Below are 25,508 nucleotides of genomic sequence, written 5' to 3'. Positions count from 1 at the left end.
AATTTCATTTCTCCATCATTTTAAATTTTTTATGGGAACTTAACAGTAAATACTACATTTGATGCTCAGGTTATGAACTAATTCCTCAAACATTTGAGTCTATGCTTCAAGATTTACGAGTAAGGGTACAATTATATCAGTCTCATCAACAAAGAAATGTGGAAAAATGCACATGATGATGGATATCGATATGGACACATGACGACCAACTTGGTCGAGGCTATTAATTCGACCTCAAAGGGGCACGCCATTTACCAATAACAACTTTGGTTAAAACGATGTATTTTCGTTTGGGAGCACTTTTTGCCAAGCTCAGTGGACAAGCTGAAACTTGGATACAAAACGGTCATGTTTATCACCCAAGATTTGTTGCATATCTACAAAAAAGAATTGTTGCTTCAAATGGAATGTCTGTAACAAGCTTCTCTCGAACCCATGAATTATTTCGTGTCACAGAAATGCCATGACCTCTTCAAGAGATTGAAGCTAACTCGTTCAGAGTTAATCTACAAGATAGGTGGTGTGACTGTGGGTTTTTTCAAGCTCTGAAGTATTTATGCTCTCATGTCATAGCAGCTTGCTCTTATACCTGTCAAGACTATAACCGTTTTTTGGATCCCGTATACCGACTTTCAGAAGTATTTAAGGTATATGAATTTAAGTTTCCCCCATAGGTAATGAGAAAGAACCATATGAGATTCAGAATTGGCTTCTGATTGTACCAAATTCTTCCTTATTAAGGGAGGTAGATCGTCCAAATTCCACTCGAATTCATTGTGATATGGATATTCGAGAAACGTCCAAAGAAAACAAAAGATGTGGGCATTGTAGAAACCTAGGTCATAATAGAAAAAATGTTCATATCTTTTATCATCACGTAACCGTTGATGTTGTGACGATGAAATTGTTGTTTCTGAAATCTCAGTTTGTGTTATTTCATTTTCGTTTACTTTCAATTAATGTCATTTGAGCATCACTAAGTAATGGGCTACTCAAGTGAAAATTAAGTAAAAACATTACAAGCTAAATAATAAAAGTAATAAAAATAATTAAATACAAATGATACAATTCAAACAATTAAATAATAAAAACATTAACAAACAATATAAATAAAAACTTCATAATTAAATAAAAACATTACATTTGCTTATAAATAAAGAAAATTAAATAAAAACATTACAAACTAAACAAGTCTATCGATGTTTGCGTCTTGAATGTGTTCCACAGGGCGGTAGCTATCTATTTCGATGAGGGTTTCTTCATATAACTTGTTCTTCCTTCTCACTCTCGTTGTCATCATCATCAGTAGTAGCAGCTACATTTTGCTGATGAGGGACGGATGACAATGTATCACATCCATAGAATAAGGATCCTGGAGGTGTATGACTAATCATCCCACTGCTCATAGAAAACTGTAAAAAACTGCTAAAATATTAACATCGATGACTGTGAAAACTGGGCCGGAGGTGTCTGAGTTTGTGGTGAAGCATCACCCGCCAAATAAGTAGCATATGAAGCCCACGTTGGATCTACAAGCATGGAACTATAATATCCACCAGGAGGTGTCATAAAACCCTGCGGTGGTGGCATATGAATCAGCTGTGGTGGCGTCTGACCTGGCTACGGTGGCGTCTGAAACATCTGCGGTGCCATATGAAACCGTTGTATCCCCATCTGAAACGGCTTCAGAATTTAAATCGGTGACGATGGTTGCTATGATAGTTCAGGTGTTGTAGCTGAGGATGAACCGAAAGTGCTTGCTCTCCGTCCATGAGTCGGGGAACGATGATGCTGTGACGGTGGATGCTTTTCTTGACGTCGATGAATGCTTCCACCTCGTGCTTCCTCGGAAAGTATGAATAGTTTCCCGTCCGTGTTGAACCACTGATAATAGTCATCCGCAATCAAATAATGATTCACATAAATTGGCTCCCTGCGAGGAATACATCCACGTTGATCCTCCCAAATCATTACCCACTCGCTGTTCTTTATCATCTAGTTGACTTTTTTTTGCCCCTTCTATTGATGTTATGCAAATTGTTGAGATTCCTAGGTGCTTCAGGAATATATTGTCCGAAAACAAATTGGGGAGCATACGATCATTGGGATGCCACTCGATAATAACATAACATATCAGATGGATGGTGAACTGCACATTTGCCGCGTGGCGCCAGTTCGGACAAAAACCCACGGAATGAGCGGATAGTGATCTACGCTTTACTCGTATGGCGCCAGCTCGGACGAAAACCCAGGGAAGGTGCGCGTGATGATCCGCGCCTTCTGTCCATGTCAACAAATGGGTGTTAGATCGGTAAAATTTAGTCAATGTGTGTCTTAGGGGTAATTATTGATTCTTTGGTTATTTTTAGGTAAAAATGCCATTTTCTAGACGTATTTAATGAAATATTTATTCTGTTAACTAATAATACTATTATTTAACAAATAATATTTGGTTTTGTTGTCCACAGCAACACGTGGGTCTTTTCCTTTAAGTGGGGGGTGCTCTTGTTATTCAATCCATTTTGTTTTCCCATTTTGATATTTTCATTCTTTCATCAAATTGTTTGATTGGGTTTTTCAGATGAAAGAAAAAAGATGAGAGCTTTTGGGGTTTGGGTCAAGCGTTTGTCTTTACATATTGATGTTTTATGAAATTTAATTGTTTTTCGTGATTTTGGTCGTCTTTGAATGGCAAAAGCTGAGGAATTTGGCAAGAAAGAAACCCAGAGAAACATTACCATGCATCTGGGCAATCTTCCAAGGGATCTACTTCAAAGGTTCATGTCATCAAGCTACCATTTTTCTCATACAACTGGTCAAGAACAAGAAGCAGAAGAAGAAGAAGAAGAGATTGAGTTAAGCTTGGGACTTTCGTTGAACGGTCGGTTTGGGGTTGACCCGAGAGCTAAAAAGCTCAAGAGATCATCTTCAATACCAGATTTCATCAACAACCTCACGAGAAGAGAGAGTAATGAACATGGTGTGTTTCCCAAGGCTTGTGGTTCACTTATGAGGACATGTTCTTTGCCTACAGAGACAGAGGAGGAGTGGAGGAAGAGGAAGGAGTTGCAGAGTCTAAGGAGAATGGAGGCTATGAGAAAGAGATCAGAGAAACAGAAGAATTTGAGAGGTGTAAGGGATAGAAGAAGAAGAGGGGGTTTTGATGAAGAGAATTGTGAAGATAAGAGAGAAGAGGTGGTACCATAGCGGCTTCAATTGGATCTCAAGGAAGTGGTTCCTCTGGGATATCTGAACTGAGAGCCAACCACCTCAAGGTTTCTATATTTTCATAAAATGTTACTTTTTTAATTTATGTGAATTATTCCTGATTGATGTTATTTTTACTAGTGTTTCATGTCCTACTATTTGATATTTGATCTTCATTAGTTGATGTTGGTGTGGTAGCTCAGTAGTTCAATGAACATGGCATACTCAAAAGTAATCAGATTACGAAGAATCTGTTAATCTGATCTCTGAAATTTTATCTTTAAATGCTTGATTTTCTTCTAGATGATTGATCATATCTTTGATTGCCATTATCTGCAATTTTGTTCTAGTTGAACTAAGTTTTCCCCTAAGATCCAACAATAAAACAATGGAAATTGAGGTTGTGAAATTAGATAAAATTAATGTCTTCATGAGAGGCTAAAACAATCGTAGTGAACATTAATTCAGAAGTGGTAGTGGTCTATTACTATACATATGCCGTCTATAGTTTTAGCAAACAAGGGTAAAAATAGCTTTAGGTATCTTACTTGGAGTCACATATGTAGATATGGGTACGAGGATATGACCCCTCCAAATACATGAGAACCGAGCAAAATCGTGCAATCTGACTGACATAGGCTATAGGTTAGAGTTTGAAGCTTGTCAATATCTTCTGGACTTACAGATATGCAACATGGCATAGTTTGTTGTTGTTGTTTGTTATCTTAAGCTGAATCATTCTGCTTGAGCTCATATATCTGTATGTTGCATATGTTGCAGAAACTCAAAGATGCCCCTACGCAAGAAGCCCTACTAGTGTGCAATTGACCACCGAGACTGAGCAGAACCAATCATAAACCCCGGAAAAACTGTGATTCAAAAATCTGAAAAGTTAGCCGGAGTTGGGAATCAGCCTAGAAGCAGCAGTGGGTGAAAAGAAGAGGAACATTGTGGAGGATATGCCTTGTGTCAACAACAGGTGATGGCCCCAATGGGAAGAAATAGAAGGCTTTCTTTACAGATATAAAGGAGGAGGAGGTCAGAATTGTATGTGTTTGCCATGGCAGCTTCCTCTCACCTGCTGAGTTCGTCAAACATGCCGGCAGCCGAGATGTAGAACATCCGTTAAGGCGTATAGTTATTAACCCTTCTTTCATTTTCTGATGCAAATCCATGAAAGAAGTAATGCAGAGAGAAATTAAAAAAAAGTTCATGAAATTTCATCTTTATTGATTTTAGAATTTTTTTTAAAAAAATTCTGGACTAGGCTATTAACCATATTAAGTGAATGAAACTTCAGTTTGGATATCAAGATGGATGGCATCATTTTCTTTCCCCCCGAAAAAAGCATCACATGGTCGGCCAAGTGAATCCTTTGTGATGTGTTCATGTATGTGCTTTTGCATGTTGTAATGACATTTAAAGTTATTGTTAAGCATATAAAAGTATTATATTTTCTATCATTTTATCCATAATTATTATTAGATTTAGGTTCTTATATTATTAGTCATTCATGCATAATTTCATAGTTTCCTTCATTTGTTAAGTTTGATATTGCATTTTGGTTGATTTTATGAAAAAAATGTTGTTGGTGTGTGTTAATTTGTGTAGGATAATGTTGATTGAATAAATTCACTTTATCTAAGTTAAACTCTACAAAACAAGGGATAAAACCTAAAAGTTTAGATTTTTACGCACAAATTAAAGAGAAGTCTCGTTTAAAGATAAATATAAAGATAAAATAGAATTAATTATTCTTTTATTCCAACTAAAATTCTTCTTCAACAATAATTAATTGGGCTGACTCATCTCCTATAAATAAGGAACCAAGCCGCAAAGAGGAGGCACACTGGGGAGGGAAAGAGAGTCGAAATATTCCAATCACAGTACTTCCATCAACCTCACAGTTCGTGAGTATTTTGCCGATAATGCAATAATTCAATCCCACAGCTTCTTCCTCAGCATATCCCCCCAATGTTATCACAACTGCGTCCTCTGCAATAAAAGAGAACTCCTTAAACTTTTGGAGAATGAAATCTGCCATTGAACCATAAATAAAAGGGAAATGAGAATATTGATTTAAAGAATAAGTACTCAGAGATATAATGGATAGCTTGGTATTGTATTTTCCATTGACCATATTGCTATCTCTATATAAAGTGGTACACCGAGCCCTAAAATAGAAGGGACTATCCAACAAGGACTCTATTCCATAAAAGTAGGATTTTTTATGAACATCTTATCACTATATTTGAATAGTTTAAAAATCCAAATGTTTGTCTACGCGATAATCTGGGAACACGGTTGCTGCTATCCAAAACATTCGGAAACCAACAGTCAGTATGATTCACTTGTGCATTCAAAAGTGGTATTTTAGATCGAGTAGAACTCCTTTGTAATCCAAAATGTTTAAATACTTTGAGATAAAACCTCCGTAATAACCCAAGAGTCCACTAAATTAGAAGTGGCGGGGAAAAAAAATACTTCATTTATAAATGGGGTGATTAACCCTTTTAAAAATAAACAATTTGAACCTCGAACTCGACTAAAAATCAATTTAACTAATCTATCACATTGAATTTATTTTCTAAGTACGAGGGTCACATTAGGTGTAAAAAAATGATAATCACATTGACTTTTTTAAAGTAAGAGGGCCTTACATACCCTTTTATCATTTTTTTCATCCATTTAATATCATATTTTTTTTATTTATCATTTAATTTAATTAAATTTAAAAATAATTTTGTTAGGTTTAAATTTAAATTGATTAAAATAAACATTTACGTGTACAATCGATCCGATTTGTGATATATATGTATATATATATATATATAATTTTTTATTAAATAAAATAAAATTTTATTTAAAAAGATAAAAAAAAATATAATTATAATTATACCTAAATATATAATAGATAATTATATTTTTTAGGAGATTGAAAACTTTTCACCTTAAATTAAACTCTACATTATACTTCAAAACCTGATATGATATCAAAATCTCTTTTTTTTTTTAAATTAATTTATAAAATCAAATCAAAATATATCCAATCTTAATATTTATATGAATAATTAATATGTAATATATTAAATAATATATATTTACTTAAATGTCAATTAACCGTAACATGACACTGTGACGCCTCATTAAATAATTATGAAAAGTAATAACTTCTAAAATGTGTATTTTAATCATAAATGTTAGTAATTATTATCTTAAAGTAATACAATAATAAATTAAATATATTACTTTAATCTTTAAAATTATATTTATTAACATTTTGGTTATATAACTTTTTTTATTATAATCCTTAATTTTTTTTAAAAAAAATATGTACATTTTATTTTCTATTATAAAATACTCCAAACACAATCATTTTAAAAAATATTATGTTACATATAATACATAAATTTGTTTTTAAAATTATTTATAATAATTAGAAAATTTTAAAATTAATATATTATATCATTTGATACTTTAAATACATTCTTAAAATATTTTATGATAAATACAAGACATATTTATTCAAAAATAATTTTTAACTATTTGATATTAAATTCTCATATTCATAACATTCTTGTTTGAACTCGAAACTTTAAGCAATAACATAATTTATAAAGTAAAATTTAACTGTTAATTGGTTAATTTATTTAAAAATATTATAATAAAATAAGATGCAATTACCATTTAACCACTAATAATAATCAAAATACATATAGAGTTAGTTATTCCATGTCACGTGCAACATGATAGTGCAGTCATTTGTGTTCTGTCACATTAATGCCCCCATAACTCCATAATTCCGCCCTTCCTCTCTCCATTTTCTCTCCTATTCTCTTCCTTTTCCTTCACAATTCCTTCTTTCTCTCTCCTATGTTTCCACCTTCCCATCATGCCTTCTCCCTCTCAAGGTCTCCTTTCTTTCCCATTTCTACATGATTCTCGAACATAAATAAAGATTTCGGCTTTTTGCTGTGTTCATGTTGTTGCTTTTTGCTGGTTTGTGAACAGGTGGATTGGACTTTGTCGGCTTCAAAGCTGTCACCACGAGAGCTTCATATGGCGGCGGCGAAACCAACGATGACAACTCATTTCCAGCACCATAGAATTCTACGCTTGCACTCAAGTCGGCGTTCCGGTTTTCCATTCCACCAGCTGCTGCGACCAGGCTCACCCTCCTGAATGGGGAACCTCAGACGGCTCATCTCTCGTCCCCATTCATCACCGCAAGAAGATCACTGGAGCCTCCGCCGCTCTGGAGCCCTCGGGGCCCTTCGAGACAGTGCTTGATCCGAGGAGCAAACGCGTGCAGAGATGGAACCGGCGTTCCTGCTGGCTCGTGGCATGGCCTTAGCGATTGACCCTGTTTTTTTATGCTCTATCGATAGGCAGAGGCGGTTCGCCTTGTTTGTACATGGATGGTGGTCTCGTCGCTGTCGTAACGTTCCTCCGAACCGGTGTCGACGCCGTCCATTTGTTCCACCTTTGGCTTCAGTCAGGCTGGCGTACGTGTCGAGGGAGTTTCTCGTCGTTGGTTGCGGTAAACTCGTGTGGGATCCACGTTCCATTGCTGCTCGCTACATTCGTTCCCTTAAGGGCTTCTGGTTTGATGCCTTCGTCATTCTCCCAGTTCCTCAGGTTTTCTCTTCTCCTAATCTTCCCGTAAAGCCTGTTTGTACATGAACGATATTGTTTTGATTTTATAATAATTTTACATTATGATCTTTTCATAAAAGCAAAACTGTGAATATATTATCACATCAAACAGAAAATGGTTTGCTGGGGATTTTGGATTTTTGCTCATTTCATTGAGATGGTACAATATTCATCTATGGTTTTACAAATGAATAATTTATTTTAGGTTAATGATGCCATGCTTTCCACCAGATTTTGCAATGCTTTCCTGAACCATTAGAGGCATGGTTTTCTTTTACTTTCATCCACAAGCTTTTAGGGTAATTGATTGATTATTAATTCTGATGAATCCCAAAAAGTGAAGAATATTAAGTGGGTGCCACAAATCCCACTTTTAAAAATAATTCATTTTGCTATTTTGGGATCCTGTGATCGATATTTATACACGTGGTTAAAAGAATTTGTCTGTTGTTTGCAGGCAGTGTCTGGTTAGTTGTACCAAAACTAATAGGGAAGAGCAAATGAAGCTTAATGACGATATGATATGATTGATCTTCTTGTTCCAATTCCTCCCAAAAGTTTACCACAGCATTGCTTAATGAGAAGGATGCAAAGGTCACAGGTTATCTTCGGCACCATTTGGTGGGGTTTTGGCCTTAATCTCATGCCTACTTCATAGCCTCTCATGTAAGTTGTTCAACTTGCATTTTCACAAACACCAGTGAACATTGGGGATCAATTTCTCTTCCTTTTTTTGCATCAAGGTTGCCGGAGGGTGCTGGTATGTACTTGCGATACAACGCGTGGTGTCATGTCTTCGGCAACAGTGTGGGAGAAACAAGCAGTCGTTGTCTTGCTCCGATGAGGTGTGTTACCGGGGTTTATTTCCTGCTGCTGAAGCTGTTGGCAATGCTTGAGGTGGCAATTCAACAAAACTTGTAGGCCAACCATTGTGTTAGATGTTGATGGACCTTTCAATTATGGGATTTATCAGTGGCCCTTCCTGTTGTTTCAAGCAATTCTCTTGCTGTTAAAATCTTTTATCCCATTTTTTGGGGTTTAATGTCTCTCAGGTACACTAATTTCTCGAATCCATGTAGTCCATTTCCTTGTGATTTTGTTGGTTCAAGCTTCATGTATATATATATATCAATTTGCAGCACCTTTGGAAAAGATCTTGAACCAAGTCACTGGTTAGAAGTGATCTTTAGTATATGCATTGTGCTTGCTGGGTTGCTGCTTTTCACTTTGTTGATTGTAAACATCCAGGTGATCACTCAAAAACTCATATTTTTCCATGGAGTTATTTAATATCTTCAAGTTTTCCATTGCCGATGTGAACTGACGACAGATTGATCCTTTCGTGATCAAGGTCTTCTTGCACGCAGTCATGGCAAAGAAGAGAAAAATGCAGCTTAGATGTCGAGACATTGAATGGTGGATGAAGCGTCGACAGTTTGAGACAAAGAGTTCGCCACTTCGAACGCCAGAAACGGGTAACTCTGGGAGGAGAAGATGAAATGGATATAATCAAAGACTTGCCTGAAGGGCTTAGGAGGGACACCAAGCGCTACCTCTGCCTTGACCTTATCAAACAGGTACATTCAACATATGTACCGGATGCTAACAATCCGGATATCAAAATTTCAAAAAAGACCAACTTACGCTTCGATTCCGGTGTCTTTCTCTCAGGTTCCTCTGCTCCACACTTGGATGATCTAATTCTTGATAACATCTGCGATCAGGTTAGGCCACTTGTTTTCTCTAGACAGGAGAAGGTATAAACATATGAATATGTTATGTCTCACTCTCTCGCAAAACTCTACAAGGTTGTTTAACTTGTCAACGTTCCCATGGAAACAGATAACTAGAGAAGGAGATCCCGTACAAAGAATGGTTTTCATAGTTCGGGGTCGGATAAAACGCAACCAAAGCCTTAGCAAAGGCATGGTAGCAACAAGTATAATCGAGCCGGGAGGATTTTTCGGTGATGAGCTGTTGTCATGGTGTCTTCGCCGCCCATTCATGGAACGTCTTCCAGCTTCGTCCGCAACATTTGTTTGCACAGAGCCAATCGAAGCATTCAGTCTCGATGCAAACCATCTCAGATGCATCACAGATCACTTTAAGTACAATTTTGCCAACGAGAGGCTCAAAAGAACAGCAAGATACTACTCATCCAATTGGTGAACATGGGCGGCGGTGAACATACAACTCGTGGCAACGGTACAGGACAATGACTAGAGGTCCGATGATTTCCACCACACAAAATGGAAATAGCCGTGTCCGCCGGTTGCTGCAATTTGCTGCCTTGTTTATGTCAATCAGGCCACATGACCATCTAGAGTGAAAGCAGCGGATGCTGCAATTACTTGGTCATTTTTTTTAATAATAGTCTTAAATGTTTCTTTTGGCAAAATACTCACCATGGAGATCATTAGAATTTGTTCTAAATTTTGTCACATTTTTTTACAATTTTAATAAATTGAATATCATATAAACGCATATATTATATATACTAAAAACTAAAAAACAATATATACCAAAATCATGTTAATAAATACGACATGGAGATAAAGGTGCTTGACATCAATGAAAACCACAGCATCATTTATTGATCGTATTATCTTTATTTACGGCACAAAGATTCCGATAAACCCAAATTTACAACAGCATTTTTCTGTACATTTATGATCATATATTTTTATTTTGTTTATTTATTGCTCTTCTCTTTCTTTTTCAGTGGTCACCATCGCCCCCTGTTAAAATTGATGGAGGTTATGCAGGTTCAGAGTCGGATCCTTCACCAACCAAAATCTAACACAAAAACCCTTGGATTAGAATCACAAATGCTGATATCTTCTAAAACAACGAAGTACCATGCCTCTAGTAAAATGCAGCAGAAAAGGCAATATGTTTAATTATCTGCCGAAAGAAAAGGAAATGTAACCAGAGTTGAAACATTTTCACCTGTATTATCTCCTCCATCAAGCATTTGATTTCCTCCTTTGACCGAAACGAGGCTGTTCACGTATACTAGAGTTGCGAATGACTTCGGGACCCCGTAAATCGGAAGATCCTTGAGTTCTTGGTTCTTAAGGTTGTAGGAAACAACCAATCCATCAGAGCCTTCCATGAGGATCTCATCATTTTTCCAAAAAGCCAAAGGCATTTCCACTTTCGTGAGAGGTCCTACTGTCAATATCTTTGTCCAAGATTCCCTCGCTCCATATTCCTTCATCACGTATATCTCGAACGATTTTTCGATCCCCTTTCTCGGATAGACTACTAAAGCAATGCATCCATTCCACACCAAAAGACTTCGGCACATTGAATAATCATACAAGGGGAGGTCACTTGGCATCGGTATTACTTGAAACTCTTCATTCCCCATGTGGAATGAAAGGATGACCTCGTTTCTGTTATTGTCAATGGCATACCAATGAAACGCTCCATTAAAGTATGTCTCGAAACATGGAGAATACCAGACGTGGGCAGGGACCTTGACGTCAATTTCTTTCCAAGAACCAGTTGCCAAAGAATATACTTCGACCCTGGAATGGTGGGGTAAGTCACTCCAACTCTGCTCCTCCCAGTACGAAACGATCCTAACAACTTTACAGTGATGCGCTTTAGCGTCATAACCAAATCCTAAGGCACTAGTTTGTGGGATCAAGTTCAAGATCGACGAATAACAAGGGAGAGACGATTCCGGGAGCACCATGGACTCCCTAGTTGCAGGGTTACATAGAACTATATCATCTCTGTAATTTGATAGGCAAATAATGCCATCACAATGACCTAAAAGCTGTAAGCACGGCTCCTTCTTATATAATGACAAATCGACATCTAAATTTACGAAAGAGAAACCACTGCTGCAGACCAAGGATAACATGTTTTCTTTCTCTCCTAAGCACGTTAGAAGGCAGCGCTTGAGAAGGACACATACATTGTTGTTGCAGTTGTACTTAAGGTGCAACTCGATAAACTTAGGATTGCTAATGAGAGCGTACCAGTATTTGCAAACACACTTACATCTCATCAATGATTCAACAGGCAATCGTAAGAGGATTTCGAGGAATAACTCTCTTGGCAGATCGCCAATGACCTCCATAATCAGCTCTTGTTATGCTCCTTGCTTACTACAGTTCGAGCCAAAGCCTGCATAGGAACAAAAATGATAAAAAAAATTTATAAATGAAAATTTCAGGAAAAAAAATCTGATCTTGTCAATTAGGCAACTGTTTAAGGTAAAGCATCCTAAAAAAAAGAACCAACGAAATGGAGCCACGTGAAATAATTTCTCACTTTTAACTTGTCCTAATATTCTACATAAAGCCTCCGTATCATGACACGTGTTACTGTCTATCATGAGTATCATCATATTATACTAGTATCTCCCAACATAATTAATAAATAGAATAAATACACAATTAAATCCTACTTCCGTCCTAATACCTTCTTATTCACGGGACTGCCATCACTATTTTTAATTCACCAAAACACCCTTGACAGCATCTCAAATTTTCAAAACCATCCCTTTTCTAATTTCTTACTAATTTTATTGCTAAATTTCCCGTCAAATACCAGCCCCAGGGTTCCTTTTTTTTCTTTCTTCCAATAATAGTTCTATTTTTTTACTTGTTTTAAACAAATAGAAAACTGGGGTTTTTCGTACGAAAAGTAATCAGATAATATACTTTTAAGTATATGGATTATAGAAAAATTAAAGTGAAATGAATTATACCTCAACAATTGCTGTCCAACAGAACAAGGAAGATTGGGTTTGAAGGATATATGGAGATAAAGCTGCAGAGGCCAAGAAAGAATTGGTGAAGCTTTTATAGGTTAACAGGAAAAGAAGATGATGATCTGGGGATGTGTTTTGTAGTAGGTTTGTCAGCACATCATTATCTCAAGATATCCATCCCATGTGAAAATATAAAAGGTTAAATTATATGGATACATAGAGGGAGTGCAACATGTTGTACTAGATTCTTCTACCCATAGATAAACATGTTGTACCAGATTCTTCTACCCATAGATATAGTTTGGAAGTGACAAGTGTTACGTAATGTGTGGAAGTGACAATGCAATCATGAGGAATTTTGGTTTTGTCCACACTGGTTCCATTAATGACTTTAAACTCATTATTGGTATACAAAAAGAAAAAGGCAACCTCTTCCCTCACGTCTCCCCTGCTTTTTCTTTCTTTCCAATCGCTTTCTCGCTTCATCTTTTAACTGCACATATTACTTGCATACTACTGACGTTTGTGCTCTATAAATAAAATTTGTATTAGTTGCTTTTGGAACCAGCTCTAATATAAATAGTAGGTTTAGATCTAATCTGATAAAAAAATAACTAAAAATTGATTTAAAAAATTGATAACCGAAAAAAATCGAAACTAATTTAGTATGTTTAGTTTTTTTTAAAAAACCGATCGGTTTGATTTAATTTCGATTCAAAAATCCGAAACCGAACCGAACCGATAGTCTCTTACAACGAATGTAAGATGAAAAATCTTGTTCCATCTACAAACTATTAATGTGAGCAAACTTCACAAGTTTGTCTTTGTTAAAATATATATTATCTTTGTAAGCTTCACAAACTTGCATTTGTTAAAATATATATTCTCTTTGCTTTTGTTATGTATATGTTTTTTTATGAAAAAAATCAATAATTATTTTGAAAAATTAAAATCCAAAAACCGTATAAATCCGAACTAAATCAAGCCGCATTTAATTAGATCGGATCGGATCAAATTTTTTTAGAAACATCCAAACCGATCCAAACTGTAAACATTTATATTTTCGGATCGGATGAATTTTTAGCCAAAAATCGATTCAAACCGACCGCAAACACCTCTAATAAATAAATAGTTATGTTCATTTCAAGGTAAATAATATTGATATTTTTTACCTTGTTCTGTTTTTATACCTAATTTTGAGAAACTCATATTATTTTTAAATCTTTATTGAATAAAAATCAATCGTTGTCCACTGTTGTCATTACCATCAACTTCTTTTTTTCCCTTTTTGGAAAGAAAACGAACCTCATCCCTACTACCAACCCGAGGGTTACGGTCTTAAAATAAGAAAAGAGTACCTAACTCTATTATCATAATTTAAATCAACCATTACAACATTCAAAACAAACCTAGGGACATCAGTATCATCAACTTCTTAAATGTATAGATATGTGAGATTTAAGAATAAGTATAATTTTTTAACAATTTTAATATAGGAAAAGAGAATGAGAATTTTATTCTTAATGTTTATTCAACTCAGAATTTAATTTAAATATGTATATTTGACCTGGTTCATACTCTCGTATTTATATTTATATAATTAGGCGTTTTTTATATGTATCACGTATATTTGTTATTTTTAAATATAATCGGTATATTTTTTTCCTTTCGTACTTTTTAATTTTATCTTTTTTCTTTCATTTTATCTAGGTAAACTATACACTTAGTACTTAAATTACTGTTTTTGTTTTATTTTAGTATCTAAACTTTTATTTTTTTTAAATCATATATAATGTTTACTTTTTGTTTCGTTTTGATACATATCCGTGACAAACTTAACAGTAGTGGTACTTTTTTATGAGTAAATTACATCATTCATCACTCAACTATTTTCTCACTCCTATCTTGATCACTGAAGTTTATTTTTTTTAATTTAATTATTTAACTTTCAAATTACCCCTAATCTAATCAATCTAACTTTTGAATTTAATTTTTTCATTTTAATTATATATTAATAAAATAATAAAGAAATGTAATCTCAAAAAATTATTAATAAAATAAATTAGAGTGATTAAAATAAAAGCAATTTGAAAGTTGAGTAGTTAGATTGAAATTTTTTAAACTTTAGTGACTAAAATAGGAGTGAGAAAATAGTTGAGCAATGAAGGATGAATTTACCTATAAAATAAATGTTGCGTACAATTGTCTCGTTAAAGTTTTAAAAACAAAATACTAAAATAAAACATAAACTAAACGTTAGATATGATTTTAAAATAAAATAAAATTTAGGTACCAAAATGAAATAAAAATAATAGTTTAGTAGTTTACCCTTGAGTCTAATATATATTGATGTCATGTAGATAGAAGACAATCTTTTTACATAATGTTTTTATTAATTTGGAGTAAGTGCACGATAATATTTATTTAAACATAATTTTTAAGCTCTTAACATTGAATGTTCACACTTCAAACGTTTTTGATGTTTGAATCTAGATCCTCAAACAATTAATTTATCATGAAAATCACCTGGTTCGTGTCATCTTATGTACCTAATACATTATTTTATTTTACATAATAAAAAATTGGCGTTAATTCAAGAAATAACTTAAAATAAAACTTATTTTTAAAAATTAATACAATTGCTTTCCAATGATATAATATTATTTTTATTAAAAACCCATGTTCAAATAAGTTGTATTTACATTATTAATTAATTAAAAATTATAAACATACCAACTATTAATATTAAAGCATACTTATCATACAAAATTACAGTTTAAAAATAATCATCACTTCCTCATAATAGACCAATAACCCAATGCAAAGATCATCCATCAATTGAGAGTTCACTAAATTTCCAAACACTCTTTTGTCTAAAACAATTAAATCCTCAAGCTTTTGGATCACTGTCTACTAAATCCATCAATAATTTGTTTGGATCAATAACGTAACCCTCTTTACAGATCAATTAATATGTCTCATCCGGGTCAAGTAATCATTTATGCAACAGCAACAAGCTTCATATCTTTTAATAACACGACGAGCGTAAAACAAATAAACAGCATTACTTGAACAACTCCAATATACAAAATTGGATAGTCCATAGACTTCTCCCCAGTTAATCAAATTATGGTTCAGCGGCTATTATCGTCTGAATTTTACCGTGTTTGATTTACCCTTTTCACCATGCTTACATGTTTCGTATGTGTTGGTAGGGATCAGTTGCCGAACATCGGGGTACTTACACTCTTATCTGCTCCTCTTTCAGACTTAAAACTGCCGGTCCCTGTGCATTTTTTCCGAAATCCATCTCTTTAAGTAATTGATGTTTCTCGGATACCACCTTGTTCGGTTTTGGCAGTGGCAAACTATTGTTAGCCGCACTCTGGTTGCTGGTTCTGGATGCTGGGACAACATGATTATGTTTTCCCTCGTATGTCGTTATGATGGCTTTCGGATCCGTCGAAGCTCTTTCCACGTGTTTCCGAACATTGCATCCTGCACTCGTGCATTTGTAGTAGCTCCTGTTGGAATAACGTAGATGCTTTAATCCCAAAACATAAACCAGAAGAACTACTTGTTTCATATTGTCATGTCTTAATGTGTGCCAGACACGGGCATCAAACACGGCTACTTAAAGCATAGAACAGAACCATAGATAGAGCAAAATATATGATAGTCCACTGCACCTTGGATGAGGGTTCCCTTTGACCACTTTCTGACCATATTTGCGCCACCTATAGCCGTCATCTAAGAGATTGACTTCGCTTCTCGTTTGCACGACAATTTTCGGTTCCATGACCATCTTATGTGACAAGGCTACACCAGCTTCCCCGGCAGCATTCCTGCTGTCAAAAGCTCAATTATCCAAAAATTATCAACACTGAAGATATATATACTTATATGATCAGCCACGTTTGATTTGAAACTCACCTTCTTTTCAGATTTGGTTCATCATCAACTCTCTCTTCTCTACCCTCTTCATCACATTGTTCCACATTGCCACTCGATCCAGGTAATTCCGCAGCTTGTGTAGATTCATGATTTGTCCCAGGTATCTGATGCAGTGGTAAAAGTCCATTTAATTTGTTTGAGTTTCCTGTTAAACCCTCAGAACCTAGTTCAGGAGCCTGTGGATTTTCATTTTCGTCACTGCCCTTTCCTTGTTTATTTGGTTGAGGCTTTTCATGATTGTGTGCACCTTTGTATATAATTCCGGTTATTTGGCCATCGGCAGATCGCTCAACCTTCTTCTTGACGGGGCAATGCGAGTGCGTACATTTATAGTAGCTTCTTGAATATTCACAGCCTTTAATTGGCTTCTGTCCATACTTACGCCAGTTGTAGCAATCTTCGGCAGGTTTATCCACTGCCACAGAAGGCTGATTTTCCCTATCGGATTGAGAAGCTTCAGCGCATTCGGTTGCAGAACTTTGAAGAACAGAAGCTGAAGGAGCCATCTTAGATGAAGTTTCTTCATGATTGAAGGATTGATGATGGATCAATGACTCTGGAGGAGCTGCCGTTGACCAAGTCTGATATTTCATTTGCGCCTGCACAAGACTGCACTATGGCAGCTTGAGCTGTAACCTGTGCCAATGCTTGCTGGTGGGATATTCCGAAAGGACTCTGCAAAATCATGGAACAGAAAGTCGATTAACCGATCATTATCGACATAAGTGCACGTATACGGTGTATTAACAGCCATCAAAATCAACACCAAGTAAAACAGTATTCTAAGATTTAATGACAATCATCTTTAATGCGATCTAAGGATTGAGTAACTCACATCTGCAATTAGATCTTAAATATGAAATGGTATTCCATCTGGCTTTCACATCGCAAAAACTTCTGACATATTGATTGAAGATTCAATATCTCCGGCAATATTTGAACTATTAAGCAACAAATTACATTTTTCCAGAATTGGATTCAAAATTTACTAGTGTTTAACATCTCACGGTGAATCAAAAGTTCGATTTTGTCTGGATTTAAAAAGAGGGGGGGGGGGCTAAACCTATAAAGAGAAGCAAGAATGAAAACTACAAAAACTGCATTGAAATCCAATATACTGTAACAACCCAAATCATTTACCTTTATCGAAATAATAAAAACTCATAATTTCTTAATCTGTTGTTCATCAACACAGATAAGCAAAGCAACCCATAATGAAAAGAACAAATTGAACTCACTTTACCTGTGGAGAAAGGCAATTGAAGCCAGGAGACGTAAGCAAACCAGAAGGGCTTAGCCCAGCAGGCACAGTGAACAAAGGAGACTTAGCAGCATCCAAATTCAAAGGTCTACTCTCGTTAAACGCAGAACTCTTTTCACTTCCATCTTTAAAACAAACTTGCATAAACGAACTGTCCATTGAATTAGACGGCAATCTAGCTCCAGGAGAAGCCATAGCACCAGCTAAAAGCTGAGAAAAAGACCTATGCTCTGCTGAGTCAGTGTCAGGGAAAAAAGCTGAAACCAGTGTCATAGGCCCTGGACTTAGCCCTGAAATACTTGAAAACAAGTCATCCGTGGCTGGTCTTGGTGGTAAATTATTGTTGGACGTGTTGGGGTTGAAAGCTTTGATCTTGTTCCTTGCTCTGCCATTTTTTTCTAGCTGTTTTCCTCTCTTTTTTCTCTCTCTCTCTATTTCTTCACTTCATATATCAGAGAGAAAAATGAGTTTAAAAATGTTGTTTTCTTTGATTTCTTTGTTTCTCGGATTCTTCATTTTGTTGTTTCTGTGTTTGTAGTTTCTTCAGATAGTTTCGTGTTATCTTCAATGTTTGAGTGGAATGCCTGAACAGTAGAATTGAAAATGATGTTTTTATTATTATTTTAAAATTTTAAAATAATTTTGTTATTAATATAGGATAAATATAAAAAATATTTATTTAAAAATAATTTTAATTAATTGATATAAGATTTATTCTTTTGATATTTATAGAGTTCGAATCTGAAAATTAAATTTTTTTATCATGAAACCGCATGGTTCATACAAATCTGAAAATAATTTTAATTTTAATTTTAATTTTAATTTTAATTTTAATTTATTTCTTGTTTTGTTATGTTAGATAGGCCTTCTAGATTAAACTAATCTTACATTATAAGAAATTATAATTACTTCTTGTGCGAAGAAGATTGAGATAGAATTTATCCAATTTTCTATTGAAAAAGTTCAATTTCATAAAAAAAATTGATAAAAAAATTAATTAATAATAAATGAAAATAAAAATTTATATAATTAAATTAAAATAAATTCTAATATGCATAATTACGTTAAATTTAAATTAACACGTCATAATGTGTGTTGGGAAAAAGTTCATATATGATTTTGAGTTACTTTTAGTAAATTGAAAAAACCCTTAGACATTGAATTAAGACATAAGATCATGCTAACACATCACGAAGCACTTGGCATATAATTTGTTTTGTTCCTTTTGAGATAAGAGTTTTGAATAAGACCTGTGCTAATGGCTCGTGCAAATTGGATATATAAACTTAAATAAAAGTTATCAAATACATAAACCAAAATGACCAATATTTCTCCACTTGGATTTAAGTATATATAAAACCACGGAAGGTGCCACAAAAACCACGTGCTCTCAATTAGTCACGTATTAAAGTTCACATATCTATATAAAAAAAATTGAAAATTTATGTGGCAAGAAAAAAATAGGATTTAAAAACGATATTATAATAAATTAAATGCTTCAAATAATTTCATTATTTTAAATAGCAGAAGAAATTAAAATATCATTTTTTTTTATTTTGAGTTCCAAATTCCTGGAGAAGAATTAAAATATTTATACTATTAAATTGCTTGACTTGAAAAGACGAGAGCTTGAAAATTCTGAACCTAAAATTAACCTAAATATGAATTTAATGCCTTTAAGACTAATAACCATACGAGGGGTTTGAGGAAATTTCTTGCTTTACGAGTGGAAGTTCATAGTTTCATCTCTTGATATTAGGAGGCTTAAGTTTAAAATGCTTCGGAAACAGCTTAGGCCAAAGAAAGATCGGGTGGCGTCGTAGAATTTAATTTGATTCTACTTGCATGTACTTAAATATGCGATCATAATTTGGCTGATTATTTTGAGAGTCTATCGACTAAAGATAAATTCATCCCGACACCGGCGGATGCACTAAGCCCTTATAAGGGTTAAATGCATCCCTATTATTTTAAAAAAGTTGTTAAATTTAACTTAATGGGTTAAGAAAAAAATAAAAAAATTATAATTTTTGTATACCCATTACTTTTAAGAAAAGAAAATTAAAATATTGTACCTCTATTCTTAAAATTCTGGATCCGTCACTACATCTCAATTGGGGATTAATATGAATAATTTTTGTATTTTTTACAGTACACGATGAAATTTAGAAAACATCTTTTCTTTGAATGTTCCTTTTCGATTGATGTTTGGACACATATTTTTATATTTTGTAATCAGTCAAAAAAAATTCATTTGTTGGACAATCCAACATAATTCATATATATTTTTAAATTTAAAAATCATAACAATTATATATATATTTTGACTGAATCTAAAAAAATTATACCAACTCGACCAATTTAACTTTTTAACATAATTCATATATTTTTTGGGTTCATTACACTAAGAATCCCTTTTCTTTTTAGCATGCCTTATTTTGGTCAATATTTTTAAAAAGTTACATTTTGGTAATTTATATTACCGATTTATTATATTTTGGTCATTAGTTGTTAACTCTCGTTAGTTTACTTATGTGGCATGTTAGTAAAAACGATTTAATTTAAATTTTACATTATATTTTAGAGAAATATTAATTTAACCCTAAAATATTAATTTAACCCCTAAACTATAGATAAAAATATTTTATCTATAGTTTAGGGGTTAAATTAATCTTTTATTTAAAGTTTAGGGTTAAACTAGTATTCCATTAAAAATTTAAGGATTAAGTTAAAATTTAACCATTTTCACCTTAGTAAACTAACATGAATCAACGTTCCAATGATCAAAATAAGATAAATCGTAAACAAAATATCTATAATGTAACTTTTTTAAATTTACTAACCGAATTCAAACTGTCCAAAAATTAAAGGGGCCATAAGTATTATTTATCCATTTTCATTTGAATTCTATCCTAACTTTTTGGGACATAGAATGGGCCATGACCTTGGTAGGCCTAGACCTACATACGCCCTTGCTTACAGCCTTTATCGTGCGGTTGGGTCGTGGAACCAAGAAGTTACTTGTATTGTTACTCACTTGAAGGGTAAGTTGTTACCAAGCTTGGAATGCATTTTTGTATATGGTGTGGGTGGGAAGAAATAATAGAAATTTTGCAAATAAAATTAGTTCGAGTACCGTTGTTCTGAGTTCTATTAGTAAGGTGGTTAGAGTTAAGTTTTATGGGAAGTGTATTAATAGATCTGATCATGTAAATGAATGCTTGTGTATTGTTTGGGGAATACTCGACTTGGCAGTTAATTTTCTGTGGTACTGGTACCCGATATCTAGACGCCCTTAATAGGGACGATGCTTGTGTTTGGCGATGGTCTTATAATCATAGGTTCGATACAAATTCTGTTCATTCTCATTTGATTGTGCAAAACTAGCAACCAATAAATGTTATTCAGACCATGATCTGAGTATTTCGATTCCGCAACAACTCTCTTTATTTGACATGTTTATAAAAAAAAAAAGCTTTGGACAAATCTGAAACGCTTTTAACGTTTAATGTCCCACTCTTCATCATGTCTTCATTGTAATGGTGTGGACGGATCCGTATTATATATTCTTCGGGATTGTCCTCAGACTAAATTACTCTGGAAGCACATTTTGAATGTAATCAAATATACTTGTGTTTTTTTAGTGTAATACATAGGGTTGATTGCAATAAAACCTCTCTTTTCACGGATCAACCATGAACTCTTTTCACAATAAAAAAAGAAGCTGTATTTTGAGAAAAATATAAATTAAAATCCTTCGCTTGTTCGCTCTCTTTTGCTAGTCTCCGTTCTGAATCTACGGTAAAAGAAACCCTAACCGAGGTATTTCGGATCAAATCAGGTAGTTTTTGCAGTCTCCTTTCACAATGTTTAGACGGCTCTGATTTAATTGTTTTCATTTCTTTTTTCTGATTCAAGGGGGGGAATGGATGGATCGGGAGGAAGAGGAAGTGGGATGGATAGTGTATTACCGAATTACAAGCTTGGAAAAACGCTTGGAATTGGTTCGTTTGGAAAGGTTAAAATTGCTGAGCATATTTTGACTGGTCATAAAGTTGCCATTAAGATTCTTAACCGAAGGAAGATCAAGAATATGGAGATGGAGGAGAAAGGTTTATTTATTTATTATTATTATTAAAAATCGATTGAATTCTTTCCTTTTGTTTGTTAATGGTTTAGTTTTTTTAGGTTTTGTTCAGTTTTTGAAGTGGATACAAAATTAAGAATTAGGAATATTGTTAATTTGGATTAAAAAATTAGTTTGTGGTTTATTAATTTAATTTGTCACATGGTTTTATTTTTCCTTTTTAACTTTTTTTGTTCTGGGTGATTTTTTTTTAAGCTTGTAATATTGAAAATAGAATTTCTTAGGTTCAGTTTGGTTATTGTTTTTGCTACTTCTAACTTTGTTTTCATAAGAAAAAGAGTTAATATCATTATTATTTATTCCTGTTAGGTTGGAAACAATTCATTGAGTAAAAGTAAGAGGGAACCTTTAATAGCGTTCTCTGCATCTTTTTCAGAATTCTTGCATACTGTAGAGTGTAGTCAATTCTATTGTATGATTGTGTTGAAATGAGATCCCTTGGATGCAGGGATTTAATACACCGATCTATTCCTTGTAACAATGACTAGATTTAGGTCAGTTTTTGTGTGTGGAGATTTTTAATTATTGTTCATGCAAATGATTATGTACTATTCTTTACTCATAAAAAATACAGGAAAAGTGGAAAATGTTCTCTCTTCTCGGCTTTTAGTTTTCCTTACCGAGTGATTGAAAGAAGCTTATATTTTGGTGCAGTTAGAAGAGAGATTAAAATTTTGAGATTGTTTATGCATCCTCACATCATACGACTCTACGAGGACATAGAGACAGCAACCGACATTTTTGTGGTTATGGAATATGTGAAGTCTGGAGAACTCTTTGATTATATTGTAGAGAAAGGAAGGTTGCAGGAAGATGAGGCTCGCAACTTTTTTTCAGCAGGTCTATTTGGATATTCTCGAGTATTAGTATTTATGTACATTCTTTTTCTTGGAATTTGGAAATTAGTATGAAATCTTTGTTTGAATGCAGATAATTTCTGGGGTTGAGTATTGCCATAGAAATATGGTGGTTCATCGAGACCTTAAGCCTGAAAATTTACTTCTGGATTCCAAATGTAATGTGAAGATTGCTGATTTTGGCTTGAGCAACATAATGAGAGATGGCCATTTTTTGAAGACAAGTTGTGGAAGTCCAAACTATACTGCCCCAGAGGTAGGAGTTTGTGAATTACAATTAGTGATGAATTTCTTATTATTTATAGTCTAGAAACGAACGTTGTCTTCTTTTACTTGATAGAGAATTTTATATTGTTATGATGACATTATCCAAAACTAAGAAGATGTACATTGTTACAGGTCATATCTGGGAAACTGTATGCAGGACCTGAAGTGGATGTATGGAGCTGTGGTGTGATATTGTATGCCCTTCTTTGAGGTACCCTTCCTTTTGATGATGAAAACATTCCTAACCTCTTTAAGAAAATCAAGGTAAGAAGCATCATGTTGTCTGAGATGTCTCTGTTGGCACTATGCAGATAAGTCCTGATTTCTATGTAGGGAATTATTTGCAGGGGAATTATTTACAGGGATTACTCCCCATTACAGACGCACATATCAAAATTGCATATGAAGACTGTTCATCTATGTATTTATTTATTTATTTATACACGCATTTGCATCTTATCTTTATTTTTAATTTTCTGACTGCCGGAGGTCTTCCACGGAAGCTGCTCTCAACCTGGCGTTGGGGTCAGCCTACTACCCTACCTCCCCCTATCCCATTGCATATGGGAATCAGGTTTTGTTGTTGTTGTTGTTGATAGATAGATGGCTAGGATTTTAAGTTTTCTTTAGGGGTAAAACTTTATTTGTAACCCTAGTCTAAATAAGCTGTAAAACAGCTTTACAGCCAACTTTATTATTATTATTATTTTTAATTAATAGACTTCAGAAACCACAGGATTATATAACCCATATAAACCTATGTTTTTTTTCTAAGGTTCCAACTTCTGTCTTTACTCATTGTCCGGCCTCCGATTGCTGCTGTTTCTCCCTAAACCACACAATTTGCTTCCAATCTTGTTTCTTGCTTGAACCCTGAAAGTTCTGATAGCTTGGAATCTGCATTATTTGTCCTTCAGGGTGGCATATACACACTCTTCCAAGCCATTTATCTCCTGGTGCTAGGGATTTAATCCCACGGATGCTTGTAGTTGATCCAATGAAGAGAATGACCATTCCTGAGATTCGCCAGCACCCATGGTTTCAAGCACATCTTCCAAGATAATTAGCAGTCCCCCCGCCAGGTTCAATGCAGCAAGCAAAAAAGGTTCATTTTTTAGATGGGTAATTGCGGAGGCTAAGGCAATATTACTGTGTATTTGCAGGTGCTGACACAGTTCTTAATATAATTAGTGTTTCCACAATGTTATATTGAACTAAAGGGTAATTTTTATGTATTATCATAGAATTAACTTATGTTTCATATACTATTCATACAACTTGCTGAAGAAAGAAAAAAATAACAATAAATTCCACCAAAATGATGGTAAATGGCTAGAAATATGGATTTTACTTGTGCTGGTGGTTAGAATTAAGAAAAAAATAATGTTTAATTTGTTTTTCCATATTCGTTTTTGCACATAAACAAATAGTTATATGAATGCAAAGTTACGGGACGAAGCTTGAATATGGGTTAACAGTGGAGATGGGTGGAAGATCAAGGGAGCTCCAAAGAGATTCACTATCACTCAAATCAAATGAAGATTGTGGGCTTTCTTCCGGCTTTCCCCCCACCATTTCTGCATCATCTTCATTACCTTTCTTCTTCTTACATGCATTTCCGAGTTCTGCCAACTCTTCCGATATCCTCGCATTTTTTGGGCCACACTTTAGCCTCAACAGCTCCGCTATCCCATTGAAAGCATAGAGAGAAGCAGAGAATTTGCGTTCATATGCCATTCTCTTCATCGCGCCACTAATCATCAAAGGTTCATCCCCGAAACTCTCTTCCTCCATCAATGTTTCAATCACTTCTGCAATCTGAAAAGGTGAGCAATAGCACGATGATTCCATGTTATCAACGAAATTAAAATCAATTGCCTCCATTTCTTCCCCTTCTTCGTTATCGGTAGTGCTTTTGGTGTCATCATTGGGGATGGAAGAATGATCATTGGGAGAATCGGGAAACTGGGCTTCAAAGAAATCTGATGTTTCTTTTTTGTACTTGTTCACTGATTGCTGATTGATGGGTTCGGAAACGGGTAAAAGAGCACATGAAGTGTTTGAATTAAGTCTCTGCAGAACAAGATTGGTTATCTTTGAAGAAAGAGCTGGATTTGGATTAGAACATGAGGAGAAGTTTGTCTTCGTATTGGGACCACGTAGCAAGCAAGCAGCTTCGTCATATGCCATGGCGGCTTCCTCTGCAGTATTGTAAGTGCCTAACCATACCCTTACCTTCTGTATGGTATCTTTAATCTCAGCAACCCATCTGCCTGACGGTCTTTGCCTGACCCCCAAAAATCCCTTCCTTCTTCTACTTGCTCCTCCCGATGCGGTGGCTTCCACCGCAGCTGCCTTCACTATTTCATCCCAAGTCATTTCTTGGTCAGCTTCAGAAGCAACTTCACTAGCCTTTCTTTTCCTAGCCAT

At 34.5% G+C, this 25,508-nt stretch overlaps 3 protein-coding genes and 3 pseudogenes across 4 annotated transcripts; 3 read left to right on the top strand and 3 right to left on the bottom strand.

Moving 5' to 3' along the window:
• Positions 1-2,531: 2,531 nt before the first annotated feature.
• Positions 2,532-4,070, top strand: LOC120179068 (ninja-family protein AFP1-like). The gene is made up of 2 exons (XM_039184780.1): positions 2,532-3,275; positions 3,988-4,070. Exon 1 carries the CDS (start codon positions 2,689-2,691, stop codon positions 3,205-3,207), a length of 519 nt encoding a protein of 172 aa, XP_039040711.1. The 5' UTR covers positions 2,532-2,688; the 3' UTR covers positions 3,208-3,275; positions 3,988-4,070.
• A 3,230-nt stretch (positions 4,071-7,300) lies between these two features.
• Positions 7,301-10,279, top strand: LOC120179063 (annotated as a pseudogene).
• Positions 10,280-10,448: 169 nt separating this feature from the next.
• Positions 10,449-12,750, bottom strand: LOC120179064 (F-box protein CPR1-like). 2 transcript variants are annotated; one of them, XM_039184774.1, is made up of 3 exons: positions 12,590-12,750; positions 10,813-12,003; positions 10,449-10,659 (listed from the first exon to the last, which is right to left on the bottom strand). In XM_039184774.1, the coding sequence occupies exons 2-3, from the start codon at positions 11,954-11,956 to the stop codon at positions 10,646-10,648; spliced, it is 1,158 nt and encodes a 385-aa protein (XP_039040705.1). In that variant the 5' UTR covers positions 11,957-12,003; positions 12,590-12,750; the 3' UTR covers positions 10,449-10,645. The 2 variants fall into 2 exon arrangements, with proteins under 2 accessions (XP_039040705.1, XP_039040704.1); XM_039184773.1 differs by lacking the exon at positions 10,449-10,659 and having other exon boundaries at positions 10,695-12,003.
• Positions 12,751-15,660: 2,910 nt separating this feature from the next.
• Positions 15,661-18,356, bottom strand: LOC120179062 (annotated as a pseudogene).
• A 3,181-nt stretch (positions 18,357-21,537) lies between these two features.
• Positions 21,538-24,331, top strand: LOC120179070 (annotated as a pseudogene).
• Positions 24,332-24,524: 193 nt separating this feature from the next.
• On the bottom strand, positions 24,525-25,508 carry LOC120179050 (ethylene-responsive transcription factor ERN1-like). The gene has a single exon (XM_039184768.1). The coding sequence runs from the start codon at positions 25,506-25,508 to the stop codon at positions 24,525-24,527; it is 984 nt and encodes a 327-aa protein (XP_039040699.1).

Source organism: Hibiscus syriacus, unplaced genomic scaffold, assembly GCF_006381635.1.
Source record: "Hibiscus syriacus cultivar Baekdansim isolate YM2019G1 unplaced genomic scaffold, ASM638163v2 tig00112399_pilon, whole genome shotgun sequence".
Lineage (NCBI taxonomy): Eukaryota > Viridiplantae > Streptophyta > Magnoliopsida > Malvales > Malvaceae > Hibiscus > Hibiscus syriacus.
This window is presented reverse-complemented; position numbering and strand designations above follow the sequence as displayed.

What these genes read in the sequence shown, in the direction of transcription:
- LOC120179068 (XM_039184780.1), top strand. Translation starts at nt 2,689, where the DNA reads ATGGCAAAAGCTGAGGAATTTGGCAAGAAAGAAACCCAGAGAAACATT.
- LOC120179064 (XM_039184773.1), bottom strand. Translation starts at nt 11,956, where the DNA reads ATGGAGGTCATTGGCGATCTGCCAAGAGAGTTATTCCTCGAAATCCTC.
- LOC120179050 (XM_039184768.1), bottom strand. Translation starts at nt 25,508, where the DNA reads ATGGCTAGGAAAAGAAAGGCTAGTGAAGTTGCTTCTGAAGCTGACCAA.